Source organism: Rhea americana, unplaced genomic scaffold (assembly GCF_003343005.1).
Source record: "Rhea americana isolate MKP2758 unplaced genomic scaffold, rheAme1 scaffold_91, whole genome shotgun sequence".
Lineage (NCBI taxonomy): Eukaryota > Metazoa > Chordata > Aves > Rheiformes > Rheidae > Rhea > Rhea americana.
In genome coordinates, this window is record NW_028187100.1 from 1,813,149 (window position 1) to 1,830,881 (window position 17,733).

Sequence of the window (17,733 nt, forward strand, 5' to 3'; positions counted from 1 at the left end):
CAGGCACAGACGTCTCTCATTACCGTACCAAAGTACTGTGCCAAAGTCACTTAAGATTGATGCAAGATCAAAATAGCTGTGAATTATGTCTTGATGGAGATTATCAAGCATAAATAAATYATCTACATATATTTATCACTTACAAGATGATACCCTTATGGAAGAAATAATAAGTTTTGATTTTGGTTAACAACTACAGCTGCACTCCATTTGCTTTGGGACTGCTCTTTCTGACAGCCCTAGGCTACAGTGTGTGGAGGATAAGTTCTTTAGAGAACCAGCATTTGTACTATAAAAGGCTTTCTACAAAGATAATGCAGTTCAAGATCATAACCCACATAATTAAGCATGATTCACTGCCTCAGTCTCTTGCCAAGCCTGTCTGTAGATCTAAGAACTTAGGCCAGTTCACTCTGCTCCCTGTTAAGCCACTGTCAATGGGCCAGTATCCAGTTCCTGTATTTGCTCCTTTGTATGAATACCRTGTAGTCAGTTTTTATAAGACCAGTAAAGGACATGCTAAACTTCATATGCTTCATATAGCAATTCTCAGTAAGGACCCTCAGAGCTCTACTGCCTCTCATGCATCTCCTCAGGGGCATCTGATCTCAGTTCTAGTTACTAGTGCTGTCTTTTTACTCACATCATGGCAGAATCCTTGGTTTTCCATTTATTTTCAAGAGGCTGTATGCTCAGTATTTTTCTTACAAGGGCAATATATTTTCCTTGCCAATTGTTTCTCCTAAGAGTCTGTCCTTCTGGAGTTTGTACTTCATATGAACACATAGTAATTTCCCCACAACTCTCAGAACCCTGGAAACACCATTGTTCATAAGAACAGCATCACTAACCTTACAAGATATGAATTATAATATGACTTTTGTGGGTTGTTAGCAATTTATTATATGATTCAGACCCATTTTATCTTCCACTGTCATTTGGATGAAATTGGGAATACTGGGCCTGTCTGCTTGATAAAGTTTAAATGGCAATGAACCATTTTTCAAAGATGTGTTTGTATGTTCAGAAAAAGTTTGTGTCTTTTCTGAGCTTCACAGCCTACTTGAAATGTCTTTCAACAGTTTCAACACWGCTCACCATTGAACTGAGGATATCTGGATTGGATGGAATATACTGAGATCATCCCTTACAAATCCTTTCAAGTCCTAGCTGCTGAACAGTGGACCGTTGCTAGACAACATTTCTGGGGTGCCATACCCAAACAAATAAAGAGTTAGCATATGCTCTGACATGTTCTGACATTAAATTCTATAAAAATACAATTTCAGGTGAATGCCTAAGTTGCATACCTACAACAAGTTCAGATGTATCCACATATGCTCTTTTCTTTCACATTTTTGAGACTTATGAGTCCCTTTTGAGCCGTATGAATCCCCTATACTTTGTGAAGTATGTCACGTTGTAATACACTGACACTACTACGTTGTGACTTCTAAAGTGTATGGCACTAAACATAGAAAACTAATCTGAATTTGTGATAYGGGCTTGGTATGCAATGCCCTGTCTACCCCATAGGTGGTAATCTGCATTGTGTCATCTTCTGTGTAGCCTCTGCAAATCCAGCCCACTTTCTTCCAAAAGCAAATAATTTTTTAAATTAAATTTCCACATATTATGTCATTCTCTGTGTTGTTTTCAAGAACAGACTCATTAAAGGCTCTAGAAAGTATATCTTGGATCAATAATTATTTCTCCAGTTTAAACTTCATTGTCACACTGAATGGTTTTAGCCGAAAAAAACAACACCAAAAAGTCACAGCATTTTTATACTCTGAGAGTTAATCTTTCTTTCACCGTGGCTACGAAGTGGTTTGTGTCATTTCTGACCATAACAGATTGATAAATATGTAGCATTTCTTGTAATCATATAGCAGATCCAGGGTCCCACACTCCCAGTCTGTGCCTAAAATCACAGTGTTCACAAGTGCYTTAAAACCACAGGCTAGATTTCCGCTGTTTATTTTTTCAATAATACTGCCTGTAAGCCATCTTTTGACAACTTTGTCTGTCTTCTAGTGTCAAGACATATAAGGTCAGGTGTTGTCTTTATTAATGCCTTAAATTTGGAAACTTTTCCCAAATTGCCAGACCTGTATGTGCATTTCATGTAGCAACTCAAAAGCTAATTGCACAGATTGCCAGGCTTGACATGAACTTTCCTGTAACTTTCACTAGGCTAACAGGTCTCTGGATACCTTATCTTTGTGGACAGCATATTTGTAATGGTCCTTTGGGGTCTTGTTTTCAGTTAATCATTTATGTTATTTCTCTGTCCTTACATTTGTATTTCTGTCTAATCCTCCTTCTTCGACCCTCCTGGGTGCTTTTTCACAGTTCTCTACTGGACACCTTCAGTGTCTATTTTAGCAGTTGCTTCAAGYGAATGGCCTTTCTTATGCTTCCATGTGAAATCTCAAGAATTAATTCTTAGTCAAAAAAGAGTCTGTGAAAGCAGCATTTCCTGTATGCTGGACTGAAAGTGCATAGTGTTGAACTCTTCACATGCAAGGAATTCTGCTTGGATCCAGTAGAAGGATATAAATTTGTACAAAAGTTTATATGTATTTGTACAACCATATGCAGTCCTTTTCCAGGAGATGTCCTTTATAGGAAAGTGCCTATCCTGACACATATATTTAGCCTCACTGGTTCTAAGGACAATCTCAGTAAGTTGTCATTTTTCCTTACTGCTGCTAACTGGCTCTTCCATTTTTAAACTTCTCCCCATTCTTCCTGTGTGATCTAGCTCCTTTATAAGCTTCTGTTTCATAACCAGAGGAATTGTAGTAGCACAGATTGTTGGGAGAATACAATTTTATATTCTTTGTCTACTTTATCTCTGACATTAAAGACTTCTGGGGACTGATCTCCCTCGTTAATGGTTCCTCCACCAGATTCACTGCTTTAATCAAGCCCAGGGACAGACATATTTTTAGATCCAATATTAGCTTTTTGTGCCCAGAAACCTAAACTTAAACTACTGTTTTTATCTTTTCTTTTCAATTTAAGTTAATACAGTYATTCAGTAGGAATTTGATTCTCAGTACACACCCTCAGTTTCAACACTTTTTCTTTATATGCAGAGATTCCTGATTCAATTTTTTTTACAGTGTTTTTCAAAGTAACATTGGCTAAGCAGCAGTTCAGAATTTAAAGGTGTTTATCCATAGTCTGCAGTTCCCTGTTGCAGCTTTTGCAGAGAATCCCTGTGTGGTGTTTCAAGGCACGTTCAATTTGTACATGATCAGTTGGGGGTATGTTAGGTATTCTGTTTTGTTTCTGCTTTTTCAGTTGCAAGGTCTTGCAAAATAACTATATTTTGTTACAGTGGCTGCAGTATCTCCAAATTCCTAGACATAATTTAAATCTGTGAATTTTCCTATTTCTCAATTTTGCAACTTCCTGTAGAAAGCTCTGAAGAGTCTCTTTAAAAAGCTTTTCATTTTGCTTTTCCAATAGCCAGCATCTCCTGTTCTCCTCCTGATACTTTCATACTGTCCCTTATGACTGGCCTAGCTTGCTTAATTTACCGAACTCTAAATCCTAGCTTCCTGGCACCTTTGGTCTGATCTCTGATTCCAATCACTGTCTGATCCCTTATGACAGACTCTCTCAAAATGTCATGCTACTTAACTGATTCATTATTTTGAGATCAGCTAAAAATTCTTCAAAGAATTCCTCCTTTCGCATTCTCATATAAAATCTATATCTTTCAAGAATTTAGCTTTCCTTGAGAGTGCAATGTTCCTTCAACTTGCTTTCTATAGCTGTATGGTTTGCCCTCTCACCCTGGCTTGGTTTCACACCATTAAAAACACTGATAGCTCCTACGCCTGTAATATTCCAGAAAATAGCTGTGAGCTTCCTTCTGATTAATCTATACTGTATAGAAGTTTCAAAACACCATGTGATTCTTTTCAAGGAGTCTGCAATATTGCCAGTGTGTTTTAGAGTTTCTAAAAGCCCCTAAAGAGCTATCATCTTTTCTCTCACTTTCAAATCTCTTTCTTCTAGTTAATTCCTTCCTCTTTTTCACATAATACTCCTGTTACTATGTGGTATTTGGGTCTCACTCAAAGCAAGACTTGTATTGGAAAGAATACAGATGAATGCTGCAGAGAATGCGTATCAGAGTGGGGCCAATGGCTCAGGCTGGCTTAACTGCCTTGAATCTCCATGTATCTAACTACCGTTTAACCAGCTAAGGCTACCTCGTCCTTCTCCTAGATATGAAACCATACAGAACCAATATCTGCTGATTACATGTCTGGGATTCAACTTTTATTCAGAGGCCTACAAATTTCCCAGCAGAGGTGAGAATGATGGAGGAGGCTGGGTGCTGGGCCTCAGTACACCAAAAGACCAAGACTGTCACACCTAGCAAGCAAGTTGCAGCAGCCTAAAAGTCAAAAACCACTGATACTGGCACTTTGTAAATTCGCTGAGACATCAATCCCCTCCAGCCCCAGAAGAAAAAATACCACTGCTCCTTCAACACTRTAAGGGTGTGCTTTAAAGGCTATGGTCCACATTGTATCCTTGCTACAGAAAAATTCTAGAAGCCTTTATGATTGTATGTTACTTCAGCAATATTCTGTTAAATGATAGCTCTTCCTTGCTATTATCTTCCACTCAAAATTTGCCAATGAGAGGATCAAGCAAAATCAAAACAGTTTTTGAGATTTATATTTTTAGAAAATTGAAGCATGCAACATTTTTTTGGACTGAGTAAAGGTTTCCAAGCAGTAATTATTACACTTGCAGCAGTAAATATGTGCATGGAGCACATGACATTTTAAACCATAGATCAAACTACATTGCCAAAAAGTATTTTCTTGCAAATGTTTTATATTTCTCCTGAAGAACTGGAGAGCCACTGTTCAATGTCTGTTTCTAATTTGGGTTATTCGTTCCTGTGAGTTACAACAAAAAAAATTTTTTTTTAAGGCTCAGTAGTATGTTTTGAATTTTAAGATGTCTAAAGCCTTTGTCTGCTTCACAGTGTATAATCACAAAGCACCAAAATTGCTCCAAAGGGTTAGGATGAGGTTCCCACCCCTTGCAGAAAGCCAGGAGAAAGGACATAGGATGCAGAGTGAAATTGTACAGCACGGCACTGTTGAAGAAGGCTGGAAACTAATTGCTTCTCAAAGAAGAAGAAAGGCCCCAAATCCTCCTGCAGACTTGGAGATACAGTTGAAGAACAGGTTTAGTACATTCCAGGATGAGGAGGACCCAGACCTGATCTCAAGGGAAGCAACTGGGCTGCCTGAGCCTGTGCCTTGCGTGATAAGGCGGAAGAGGGCAACAAGTGGTTATAGTGGGTGACTCCATGCTGCAGGAGATGGAGGCGCCTATCTGCTGACCTGACCCCTCCTCTAGAGAGGTTTGCTGCCTTCCAGGGGCAAGGATACGAGATGTGTCTGAAAGGCTACCAAGGCTTGTCCGCTCATCAGACTACTACCCTCTGCTGCTCTTTCAGGTGGATGCKAATGATACAGAGAGCAAACTGGAAAAAATCAAAGACYTCAAGGCCTTAGGCACGGTGGTCAAGGGTCTGGGAGCCCAGGTGGTCTTCCCATCGGTCCTGCCGATTAGGGGGAGGCATGGGAGGAGGAGTAGGAAAATTTTCCAAATTAACAGCGGGCTATGCCGCTGGTGTTGGCAACAGGGTTTTGGATTCTATGACCATGCAACATGGTTTGAAAATCAACAACTTACGGGGAGAAATGGGACTCACCTCACCAAGCRGGGTACATTTGTCTTTGTCAACAGGTTGGCCAGCCTGGTAAAGAGGGCTTTAAACTAGGTAGGAGGGAGGAAGAGGAGTGTCATAGAGAGGGTAGTCAATAAAACACAACTTGGGTTGGGGGGGCTCCAATGGGTGCATTCAGCAGGGGATGTGCATGTGGGACATGGCTATGGGGGACCCCCTTATACCCTTCCTGGGAAACCTGCATGCATGACTACCTCTCTRAAATGTCTGTACATCAATGCACGCAGCAAGGGGAACAAACAGGAGGAGCTGGAGATCTGTGTGCGCAGGGCCATGATCTCATTGCAATTACAGAGACATGATGGGATAGCTCACATGACTGGAACRCTGTCATGGATGGGTATGTGGTTTTTAGGAAAGACAGGCCAAGGAGGTGAGATGGTGGAGCTGCTCTTTATGTGAGAGAACAACTGGAAAGCATTGAGCTCTGCCTAGGCGGGGAGAAGGAGGCAGTCGAGAGCTTATGGCTGAAGATCAAAGGGCAGGCCAACATGGCTGACACTGTTGTGGGTGCCTGCTACAGGCCACCTGACCAGGAAGAGGAAGTTGATGAGGCCTTCTATAGACAGCTGGAAGTGGCCTCATGATCATAGGCCCTGGTTCTCATGGGAGACTTCAACCACCCTGACATCTGCTGGAAGGACGACACAGCAATGCACAAACAGTCCAAGAGGCTCCTGCAATGCACTGATGATAACTTCTTGTCACAAATGGTGGAGGAGCCTACGAGGAAAGGTGTCCTGCTGGACACCTAACCTTGTCCTAACCAACAGGGAGGGACTGGTGAGAGATGTAAAGATTGGGGGCAGCCTTGGCTGCAGTGACCACAAGATGGTGGAGTTCAGGATCCTGCAGGAAAGAAGTAAGGCAACAAGCAGGAKTGCAACCCTGGACTTCAGGGGAGCGGACTTCGGGCTCTTCAGAGACCTGTTTGGAGGAATCTCATGGGTTAAGGCCCTACAGGGAACAGGGGTCCAGGAGAGCTGGCTAGTATTCAASCATCACTTCCTCCAAGCTCAAGGACAGTACATCCCTGTGAGTTAGAAGTCCAGCAAAGGGGGCAGGAAACCTGCATGGGTGAGCAAGGAGCTCTTGGCCAAATTCAGACAGAAGAAGAAAGTACACAGAATGTGGAAGAGGGGACAAGCTATTTGGGAGAATTATAGGAATGCAGTCAGAGTATGTAGAGACGCGACAAGGAAGGCTAAGGCCCACTTGGAATTGAGTCTGGCAAGRGATGTTAAGGATAACATGAAGGGCTTCTTCAAATACATCAATAGCAAGAGGAGGRCTARGGAAAATGTGGGCCCACTACTGAATGGGGCAGGGGCCCTGGTGACAAGGGATACAGAGAAGGCAGAATTACTGAATGCCTTCTTTGCTTCAGTCTTCACTGCTAAGGGCAGCTCCCATGAATCCCAGARCCTGGATGTRAGGGAGAAAGTCTGGAGAAGGGAAGACTTTCCTTTGGTTGAGGAGGATAGGATTAGAGAGGTTCTGGGCAAGCTTGACATCCACAAATCCATGCGACCTGATGGGATGCACCCACGGGTACTGAGGGAGCTGGCCAATGTTGTTGCCAGACCACTCTCCATCATCTTTGAAAAGTCATGGAGAACTGGAGAGGTGCCTGAGGACTGGAAGAAAGCCAATGCCACTCTAGTCTTCAAAAAGAAAAGGGCAAGRAGGAGGACCCAGGCAACTATAGGCCGGTCAGCCTCACCTCCATCCCCCAGAAAGGTGATGGAACAGCTCATCCTGGATGTCATCTCCAGACACATGGAGGAAAAGAAGGTGATCAGGAGTAGCCAGCAAGGATTCACCAAGGGGAAATCCTGCTTAACCAATCTGATAGCCTTCTAGGATGAAACCACTGGCTGTGTAAATGAGGGGAAAGCAGTGGACGTTGTGTACCTTGACTTCTGCAAGGCTTTTGACACTGTCTCCCATAACACTCTCATAGGCAAGCTCAGGAAGTGTGGSTTAGATGAGTGGACAGYGATGTGGCTTGAGAACTAGCTGAAAGGCAGAGCTCAGGGGGTTGTCATCAGTGGYGTGGAGGCCTGTGGCTAGTGGCATTCCCCACTGGGTCCAGTCTTGTTCAAGTTATTCATCAACGACCTGGATGAGGGGACAGAGTGCCTCCTCATCCAGTTTGCCGATGATCCCAAGCTGGGAGGAGTGGCTGATATACCTGAGRCCTGTGCTGCCATTCAGAGAGACCTGGACAAGCTGGAGAGCTGGGCAGAGAGGATCCTCATGAGGTTCAACAAGGGCAAGTGCAGAGTCCAGCACCTCAAGAGGAATAACTCCATGCACCAGTACAGGCTGGGGGCTGACCTTCTGGAAAGCAGTTCTGCAGAGAAGGACCTGGGAGTGATGGTGGATGACAAGTGGACTATGAGCCAGCAATGTGCCCTTGTGGCCAGAAAGGCCAATGGTCTCCTGGGGTGCATTAGGAAGAGTGTTGCCAGCAGGTGGAGGGAGGTGATCCTGCCCCTCTACTCAGCCCTGGGGAGGCCACATCTCGAGTAGTGTGTCCAGTTCTGGGCTCCCCAGTACAAGAGAGACATGGAGCTACTGGAGAGAGTCCAGCCATAGGGCTACAAAGATGATCAGAAGGCTGGAGCATCTGCCCTATGAGGAATGGCTGCGAGAGCTGCGCCTCTTCAGCCTGGGGAAGAGAARACTGAGGGGGGGATCTTATCAATGTGAATAAGTATGTGATTGGAGGGTGTCAGGGGGACGGGGACAAACTTTTTTCAGTTGTCCCATGCGACAGAGCAAGAGGCAATGGGCAAAAAATTGAAGCACAGGAAGTTCTGCCTGAAGGTGAGGGGGAATTTCTTCCCTGTGAGAGTGACAGAGCCCTGGACCAGGTTGCCCAGAGAGGTTGTGGAGTCTCCTTCTYTGGAGATCTTCAAGGCCCACCTGGATGCAACCCTGTCTRACAWSCTSTAGGTGACCCWGCTTGAGCAGGGAGGTTGGACTAGATGATCTCCAGAGGYCCCTTCCAACCTTACTGATTCTATGGTCCTATGATTCTATGATACAGCCTCTGTATAAATGGTAAAGGGAGAGCTTGAGCATGATCTCACAAGGGGATGTGGGTGCTGCTCCTAGTGGTACCTAGTGGGTCCTAGAAATTCATTCCTGGGGAACTGCCTCCCTCAGGCAGAATTTGACAGGTGAAAGCAATCAATTTCCCAACTCATAGAGAATGAATTGGGGCCTGAGAGCTATGGGGATGATCAAGATTGTGTTTTGTAGCCACTACATCCGCTCTCCTGCCCAAGAACAGATCTCCTCACACTGACTTTTTATGGTAAAAGGGCATGGTGCCCACTTCTGCTTCCTGTGTCTCATGCTGTCTTATCTCTTTCTGGAGTGGAAGGCTGACAGTCCACTGGATCATGGCCTTCACAGTCACCCCGCAGATAGATTTCATTCTTCAAATGACTCTGGCTTAAGAGTCACTTACATCTTTCCAAGGCCCTGTGTGAAATTTGAGGAGTTCCTCCTCAAAGCAACTCTTTTTGCACTTACAGCTTTCCAGGAGAGAAAGTCACACAGGACCTGCTACCACAGCACCACTCCCACTGGCCAGGAAGTGGGTAAGAAAGGGTGGGAAACAGAAGGGAACATTCAGTGGAATTGAAAGGTGGGAATAATCAATAACAAGACATAATTTTGCAGACCACAAGCAATAAAGCTATGGGACTTATTCCCAGAAGACAGCACTGACTCCAAAAATTTGAAAGATTATGAACAAAACTGAATATCTTTTCATATATATAAAACAGAAAAATCCAGAATAGTAACAATTAATAAAAACTTCCTTTGTGAAMGGGATATGAAAATCTTATCTGCAGGCAAAAACTAATCTTTGTCGTAGTCCAGGATGAGAAAGCCCTAGTTTAGGGGGCGGAATTTTCCACATCCGTCTCTCAGAAGGCTGTTCCACATCAGTCAGAAACATCTGGCTTTGCTTACTACCAGATAACTGAACTACATGGTCTCTGATCCAGTCTGCCAATTTCTGTTTTCCTCCTAATGATGATTAAGCCATCACTGTACACTGTAGGTATTTATTTTTATATGCATGTGTATATAGTTGTTGTCATGGTAGGTTTTCAAAACCAAATAGTTCTAATTTTTTTTTACCTTGTGTGTCTTCCTCATTGATTAAATTACTCTCCACTGCCTCAAGATGAATATCTGCATATTTGGGCCACGCTGTATAATTTCTGCTTGCAGTACAGCCTTTTCACTATTTGCAGTATGAGTTATTAGTTACAGTATTGGAGGTAGGGCCAGACTGCGCTTGGGCTTGCACTAACGGGTAAGAAATAGATAGTTCCTGAGCAAAAAAGCTCTTCATCCAAGTGTAAGATTAGAGACAACTGGCTGGTACAACAAATGGAGTGGAAGAGCCCAGCACAAGATAGTTAGGGCYCAAACTTCACATCAGACAGTTGCAAATACTGTAGTAATCAACACCTAYCGCAAACTGGCTGCCTAACCTTCTCTGCTGTATATTATACAGTTTTTTCACAGATTAGTTGATACCTGTGTGTGTCACAAGGGCAGTTTACACCACAGAGAGCTGCAGTGCAGATGGGAGAGCTGTGATGCTGGACAGAAAGGAGAGTTTTGCCTTTGACTCCTTCATACTATTTGGGACATTGAAAAATAGCATTTAAAAAGTCAGGATAAAAAGCCGAAAGTCTTAGTTTAGAGGCTTCTCTCTCTCTCTTTTTTTTTTCTTTTTTTTTGTCTAATGTTTTCTGAAAGTGACTCTTTACCTGCAAGAGATGGTTTCTTGTCTTTGTTTATGAGTGTAACACCTTTACCAACAATGTCATGGGGAATTATCATTATTATTATTAWTAATAATGCATTAATTCCTACAACTTCTACATACTTTCCAAGCACAAAAGAAAGCAACTCTGTGCTCTTGGGATATATATTTGTRTATTGCCTTGCTCCTGTGGGTTTATACTTATTGAAAAAAAAGAAGTTCTAGAAAGGAGGGAAAGCATGAGCATAAAACATGATAAGCACTCAGGTGATATCTTGTCACAACCTGGAATATAAAGTTTTCATAGCACTGTACTGCRGCAGTGGATTCTCCTGCTGCCTCATTCCGCCGGCAGGTTTGGGAATCCTATTAACAGCAGTAGGCTAATTACCACTGACTCACTAGGGCAAGCATGGATCATTAGACTTCCCTCTGAGTAGGGTATTATTTTGTCATTTGTTTGTCAAATGCTCTTCTCAGGAGCGATGACCTATTAACTCTGTGAGTGTTGATTTTGTTTGAGGCAGTGGCTCCGCTTGCTTGGAGACAAGAGGTTTATTTTTCCCATATAGAGCAAAGGTCCATCCTTGTTGTGGCTGTTTTTTTGCTGCTTCTGCTGCGGTATTCACTCACATTTCAAGTTGCTGTTAGAGGGCTGTGAAACCAGCTGTGATTGCTACTTTGCTCTCTTCCAAGAACCAGGATAGAATATGGGACCAAACTGTCCTATATGTCTAGCCATTGCAGCTGCAATAAAAGCTCTTGATGATCACATGCACGTAGCTCTAAGCCTACACTGCCAGGAGCAGCCTAAGAAGGAGAGAACTGCAGTGTGACCAAACTGTACATGCTTAGTCTGAGCTGACAGCAATGTCAGGACTGGAACCACAGCCTGTATCTATCATAATAAACAGGGAATGTTCTGGCCACAGAGGCTAGCTGGCACATCTCTGCTGGTGAACCTTTTCAGCCACTGAAAAAGAGCAGCTGCCTGCAAACTGCTTATTAGGTATGGTCCTTGAAGCATTCTTGCTCTTGAACTATGCTGGGAGTGATCAGGGAAAATACTAATTGACATGGCCAACAAAGATTGCTCTGGCAGTTTAACTGCATTGATGATCACATTCCAGCATCTGGGAATGTTTGTGGACACTCTGATTTATCAATATAGACGCTTCTCTGCAGTCTATAAAATGAGTAATATACAACCATGGAGAATATTTTAAAAATTGTTTCATAATTCTTGCTGAGCTAGGCTTATCTCCAGAAAAATTGTGGGAATAACACTATGTATAAACCTTTTCCAGCACTTTCTAAGACTCCTTTTCAGAGACTTTTTTTGTAAAATAACACTTGCATTGTACATACTGTCATCTTAACAAACTAAACACAAACACAGAAAGTTRTATGCTAAGCTCATAAATAACTTACTTGATCTGCTCTTTCATTTCATTTACATGCAGAGCTTTAGTTTGCTGTTTCTGCTGCTCCTCCAGCTTTGAATGCTTCTTTTGCTTATTATTATAATGTACTTTTAAGTGTACATAGTTGTCTTCTGTGATATGTCTGCTGAGCTCTGTGTCAGTGGGTGCAAACTCTATCCCCAGTTTCTGTAAAAATTCTTGGTGAGTAAGATATCTTTTTGCATCTGTATCATACCTTGAAAAAGAAATGCTCCTTTTAAATATTCATGTATTCCTCATAGAAAGGCATTACAGATATCCTTAAGTGACTTAGCAGCTTAAATCTCACTGACTTCCCTTCCTTGTAGAGATGCCATACCACACAGAGAATGAGTGAGTGACTTCATAGGAGACTCAAAAGATAGGACTTATGCTTCATAATCACACAGTCATTTCTGGAAATTTTACCCTGAGGACCAAATTGTCATGAGCATTCTCCAGCTCTCAGTACAGCTGCTTTGCAGTGTCTGACTTGAGACAAAGAGCGTCTGACTTCTAAAACTTCACCCCAAATGTCTCAAACAGGTCACACAAATCTGAGATGCTCAGAACTGTAACAACCCTTCAGCAACCTGTGCATAACTTCATAAACATTTTTCATATTTTCTTAGGTATGAACATTTCCATAGGTTTGTCCTTTGCCGTCCCTCCCACTGCTAGTGCTCTGATGCATGGTAATGCCTAATTTACCCTCAGCTTCACTCTAATTCCTTTATTCAACTTACAGACGTATCAGGCACGTAAGAGATTTTATCTATTCTATAAAAGCAGTGGCTTATGGGAGTGAAATTGTGCAGCAGATGACTGCAGGAAAAGAATACTCTTCAGTGTGCCATGGCATCCATAAGGAAAAGGAATGGAAAGTAAAATCTAATGGAGCAGAAAATAATTCAGAGATGAATCAGTGCTAGGAAAAAAATATATAGTTAATGCAGTTTGAAACGAAGATGCAATACATTTGGGTTCCATAYGCTGGGGAGAGTGATTATATTTTTTTAAAAAACCTGTAATGAAGGTAGGTTTTTATATAATGTCACATATAGCTGACATCAATGCCATTTTAAAGACTGTTTATAGCACAGCTCCTCTTAGCTAAGAGCAGACAAGTGTTTTCCCCCCACTTCACGACAAATTACTTGTCTATAAAAACATTTCATGATATTACTTGCCATCTTTACACAGCATGAAATTACCTTACTCTCTTTTGTTATGTATTTGGTATGTAGCATTTTTCTTTTGACTGAATCACTTTTATTTAGGTTGAAAATATTGCAGGCAAATTTAGTAGTCTGAAAAGGAGAGGCTGGTAGCACTGACTTCAGACAGTTGTATAATATAGGCATTCTATGAAGCTCCTTGATGGAAGTTCTGTGTGCAGTTCCCAGTTGACCTGAGACACTTGGAGCTGACTTTCACTCAGAATAAACTGACATAGGCATTTCCATGTAGAAACAAAATTGGTGAAAATCAAGTTAATTTAACTTGTGACACCCAGATGCCATCCAAGATGAACACAGGCATATTAAATTAAAGGGAGCAGTAATACTGAAGTCATAATGTCTTTGAATTCATTGGAAACTGACGGATCTAACTGTATTCTTGATTTTAGTATGATACAGTGTAGCCTCCTATAACACATCGTCATGATCTAGGGTCACATTCATAACAAAAGAAAAGTTTTTTTGTGCATTGTAATCTATTGTAACTCACTGCACTGCCAAAGGCTCTGTAATCCTATAAAAGATACATTATTGTAAGAGCTAATCATTTAGAGTTGTCATACCTTGCCCAAAGCTTCTTAAATTCTTCTGGGGTGACTGGAATGCCAAATCTGAACAAGACCTTTTTCAAATCCTCTGGCTGTATAATGCCATTTCCTTCACTGTCATATTCCTGAAAACTCTGGAATGTAAAAGAAATCATCACTAACAAGAATGAACAAGTTTGACAAAACATTTGATATCTCTAAAAGCTTAATGAATAATGTGAATAGAGAAACAAATGGAAAATCATGTAAGTCTGAATTTCATTTTTTAAAATGTTTTCTCAGTTGATTTTTAGTGTTTCTCAGTTTCTGCTATGGTTGTGCAACTCTCAAGAACATATCCTGGTGGACTGACTGTGGAAAGTCTCTTATTGAYGGTGAATACAGGGATATAAACATTAAAATTGTCTATCTATCTRTGGGTATGCCCACTGCAGAAGCATGCCAGTGGAAGATGAAAACTGGAAAATACCAGACCTGCAGATTTTCTCCCCAAGTTGTTACATACTTAATATGTATCAGATTTTGCTTTTTTTTTTTTTTTTACCATTCATCTTACAATCTCAGCCAACAAGTACTATTATCTCACTTACACAAACATTCAGTGAAAAATTTAGATTCATTTTTTCCTTCTATTACTCTTCTCCAAGCATTGCAATTATTCAACAGTTAAAAAAATCAGAATTAATTTTTATGAATTGTTTTATGAGAATCCCTTTGGACGGTCACCCTAATCAAGGCTTCACTGTGCTGGGCAACACTAGGTGTGAGCATGGAAATAGGTGTGTGTGTTTGTGTACAGCACCTAGTCAAACAGGCCTCAGAGGAGACTAATTGCTACTCTTACAATGGAACCGTTAAATAAAACCAACAACAGTAAAATATGAAGAAAGTTTTAGAAACAACTATAATAGCAGCTACTATATAATTAACACAACAAAAATTGAACATTATTCAAACTTGATTTTTTTTTACTCRCATAGTAAGTTTTTATCATTAATGAGCTATTTTGCAAGGGTTTTTTTGAATATTTATAGTATCTGAAGATCAACATTGCATAATGTTCTGAAATATATTAGTGCAGTTTATTTATTTAAAGAAAACATTCTTCTTACCCTTGCTAGGTCATGCCATCTGGTTCTTGCTTTGATAGCAAGGTAGTAATGAGCCTGATCACAAGCTAGCTCTGCATCCGTTATCGTCTGTTTTTTTCTCAGAAAAGAAAAAAAGAATAACAACTAGCTATGCTGTATGTAAGTGGAATCTTTAATCTCTACAAGTTTTCTTGCCTTTTGTTGTTCTTCATGGTAGTGGTGATTTCACTTCCTAGTTTTTAAGATACACATTAAAGTCTGTTACTTCACATCTGTGTAAACTTAATTCTTTAAATACTGCCTTATTTCCCTAGCTGCAGGTTAGCAAAGATGCTTTATATTTTGTAATTCCCTATTTATTTTCAAATCAATGTTGTTTCATTCTCCCTCAAACTCAAGAGCCAGCATGGATCATTTATATACACAGAAGGAAATGTTAATTAGTTCAGAAACAATTATATCCTGGAGTGACTCCAGGAAGATTATCCTTGATTTACTTCAATAACTTAGATGAAAACTATCTTTCAGTAATAACAAGACATAGCTGTTAAATTTAGGGAGTAAGACCCCGATTTGCAAACTAACCCAGTCACTGCTTAGCATTACAAGCACTGAACTTCTGAGGGCCTGGTGCTTCTGGGAGAGTCCAAGTATGTAGGGATTAACAAGTGCTTTGGAATAGGATCCAGCAAAGCTACTGAACTATGCAGAAAGGTGACTAAATCAATGTGCTACACAAGAACTCACCAAACTAGGAACTGAGGGGAAGGGACGTCCTATCTCACCCTTCTTTGAAATAGCGCACCTTCCTCTGCATTAGAAGAGGAGCCCTTCTTTTGGAGCCGACAGCTCTTTAACTTTCCTAAGCACTTTCAGATAGAAAATTGAAGAGAGGCAGCTCACTTCTCTCAACACAAAGCTGCCCATCTCATACTACTTCCTAACATTAGTTTCTCCTCTGGCTGTTGCTTTACAAGAAAACACTGAAGACATACACAGCTTCTTCACCCAGTTCACCAGCATTCTTGGACTGAACTCCACAGAGATCAAGACTGCAGACAAGAGACAACAAAATATTTAGCCTGCAGACTATGTTATACATCTGACATACCCACTGAGTTCTCACACCACTCATGGCATGTGCAAAACCAGAACTTAGGTCCTGGAAATCTGTAACGCTGCAAACCGAGTTACGTCTGAACTTCGAGAGCTCCAGGCCTCAATGGCCTTTGCCTACGGCTCAGTTTGGATTAACAAAAATAAATGCCCCATTTAGTATACTAGGTGCCTGGGAACCTTCTGTTTCTCAGAGCTTCCCCACTCCTACTATCTGGGAGAAGATTCCATAAACCTAAACTACTGATCATTTAAAATGGTGTAAAGACCTAGCTGGGAAGCTGTAAGCATTCTCATGGCTTTCAATCACTATATTTTCATTGTTAGATTTCAAAACAGTAACAGTTTTTGAAATGAGAAAGTTTTAGAACTAAATCCCAGATGGAAGAGAAATGAGAGCAAGACATTAATTGATCTCAGACTCCAACAGTTAGCAAGACCCAGTGATGATCACCAGTTTTCTTTCTTGTTTAAGACTCATGTTCTTGATTCACTCAGTTGTCCAATTCAGGAAAAAAGAAAAACAAACCAAGCAGATAAATATTACTAGCATCTGAGCCAACAGTAACACTGTAAGAGACAAATAAAAACTGGGAAACAAGCCTATGTGTATATATCACATCTTCATTGCCACAGCAGAGATGAATTGCTGCTCACAATCTTTTTCAGTCCTGCTGAATCTTGTCATTATTTTTATCAATTTATCTCTGTTTGCACAGTTAAATATAGTTTCACATTGAGTTTTTACAATTAATTTTTCAGTGCCTAAGTGCTATTTATCATTAAAGAAAAACTCAGGCCTTAAAATTCCAGAGATTTTAGACAGTATCACTTCTCAGAATAAAGGAGGCTGCTGCAATAGTTTCCCTATTCTCCACCCACTCTACAGCACCTCAGCATTTTTGCACACTTCATCTGATCTTATCTACCCTCAGTGCTTTGGTGGCAAAAAGATCTGGATTACGGACCCCCAGATTACTCTAATGCACGCTGACAATGATACTAGTCTCAGAACTGATAGGGACTGTGGCAGGCAGGCAATATATTTACTGCTCCTCCACTCAAAATAACATCCCCAAACTGTCTGTCCAATTCTGCATGTTCAAAAGATATAGCTACATTGTTCAGTTTGGGGGTTAGCTCAGCTCTAAGTCTCTAATTCCGGTACCAGTATATGTTTAATCTTACGGATTTGAACAGTCTCCAGGGGTAATTTACTCATTTTAACTGAAGGTTGGACTCAGTAATTTATTTAATTGAATCCTGTATCACTGATAACCTTACAGAGCTACCCAACCTCAGTTTGACAAAGATATGTTTTCATCTTTTTTCAATTACATCTAATACAAGCTTTCATACAGCATATTCATTTCTATAAACATATCAGATTGATGTAAGCACTACACAACTTTTTCTTTCTTACTTGGGAGGTGGAATCAGCCAAGGAGGTACCTCCTTAGATTCTTGGGTCTGGAACAGTTGACAAAATTCTCGATAGTTTAATGTGGAGGTCAAGTTCATTCTCAACATACCAAGTAGGCGCAAGAACTCCTCATCTCTAAGACTAAACAGAAAGCTGTCCAAGAGGTGTCGAAAGTCAAGCATGTTGACAATACCGTCATGGTTACTGTCTGTGTTACGGAAGGCAGAATAGGTGTCCTAACAAGGAACATTGACTAAATGTATTTACCATGTCA

General features: G+C 41.0%; 1 protein-coding gene across 1 annotated transcript in view; it reads right to left on the reverse strand.

Annotated features, from left to right (window-relative positions):
- EFCAB6 (EF-hand calcium binding domain 6) overlaps positions 1 to 17,733 on the reverse strand; it is a 109,479-nt gene that overhangs the window by 30,937 nt on the left and 60,809 nt on the right. Inside the window, exons 17-21 of the mRNA XM_085324440.1 lie at positions 17,460 to 17,695; positions 15,916 to 15,972; positions 14,942 to 15,038; positions 13,845 to 13,963; positions 12,030 to 12,257 (exon numbers count right to left, since the gene is read on the reverse strand). Coding sequence (XP_085180566.1) covers positions 12,030 to 12,257; positions 13,845 to 13,963; positions 14,942 to 15,038; positions 15,916 to 15,972; positions 17,460 to 17,695 — 737 coding nt within the window. The remainder of the gene's footprint in view (positions 1 to 12,029; positions 12,258 to 13,844; positions 13,964 to 14,941; positions 15,039 to 15,915; positions 15,973 to 17,459; positions 17,696 to 17,733) is intronic.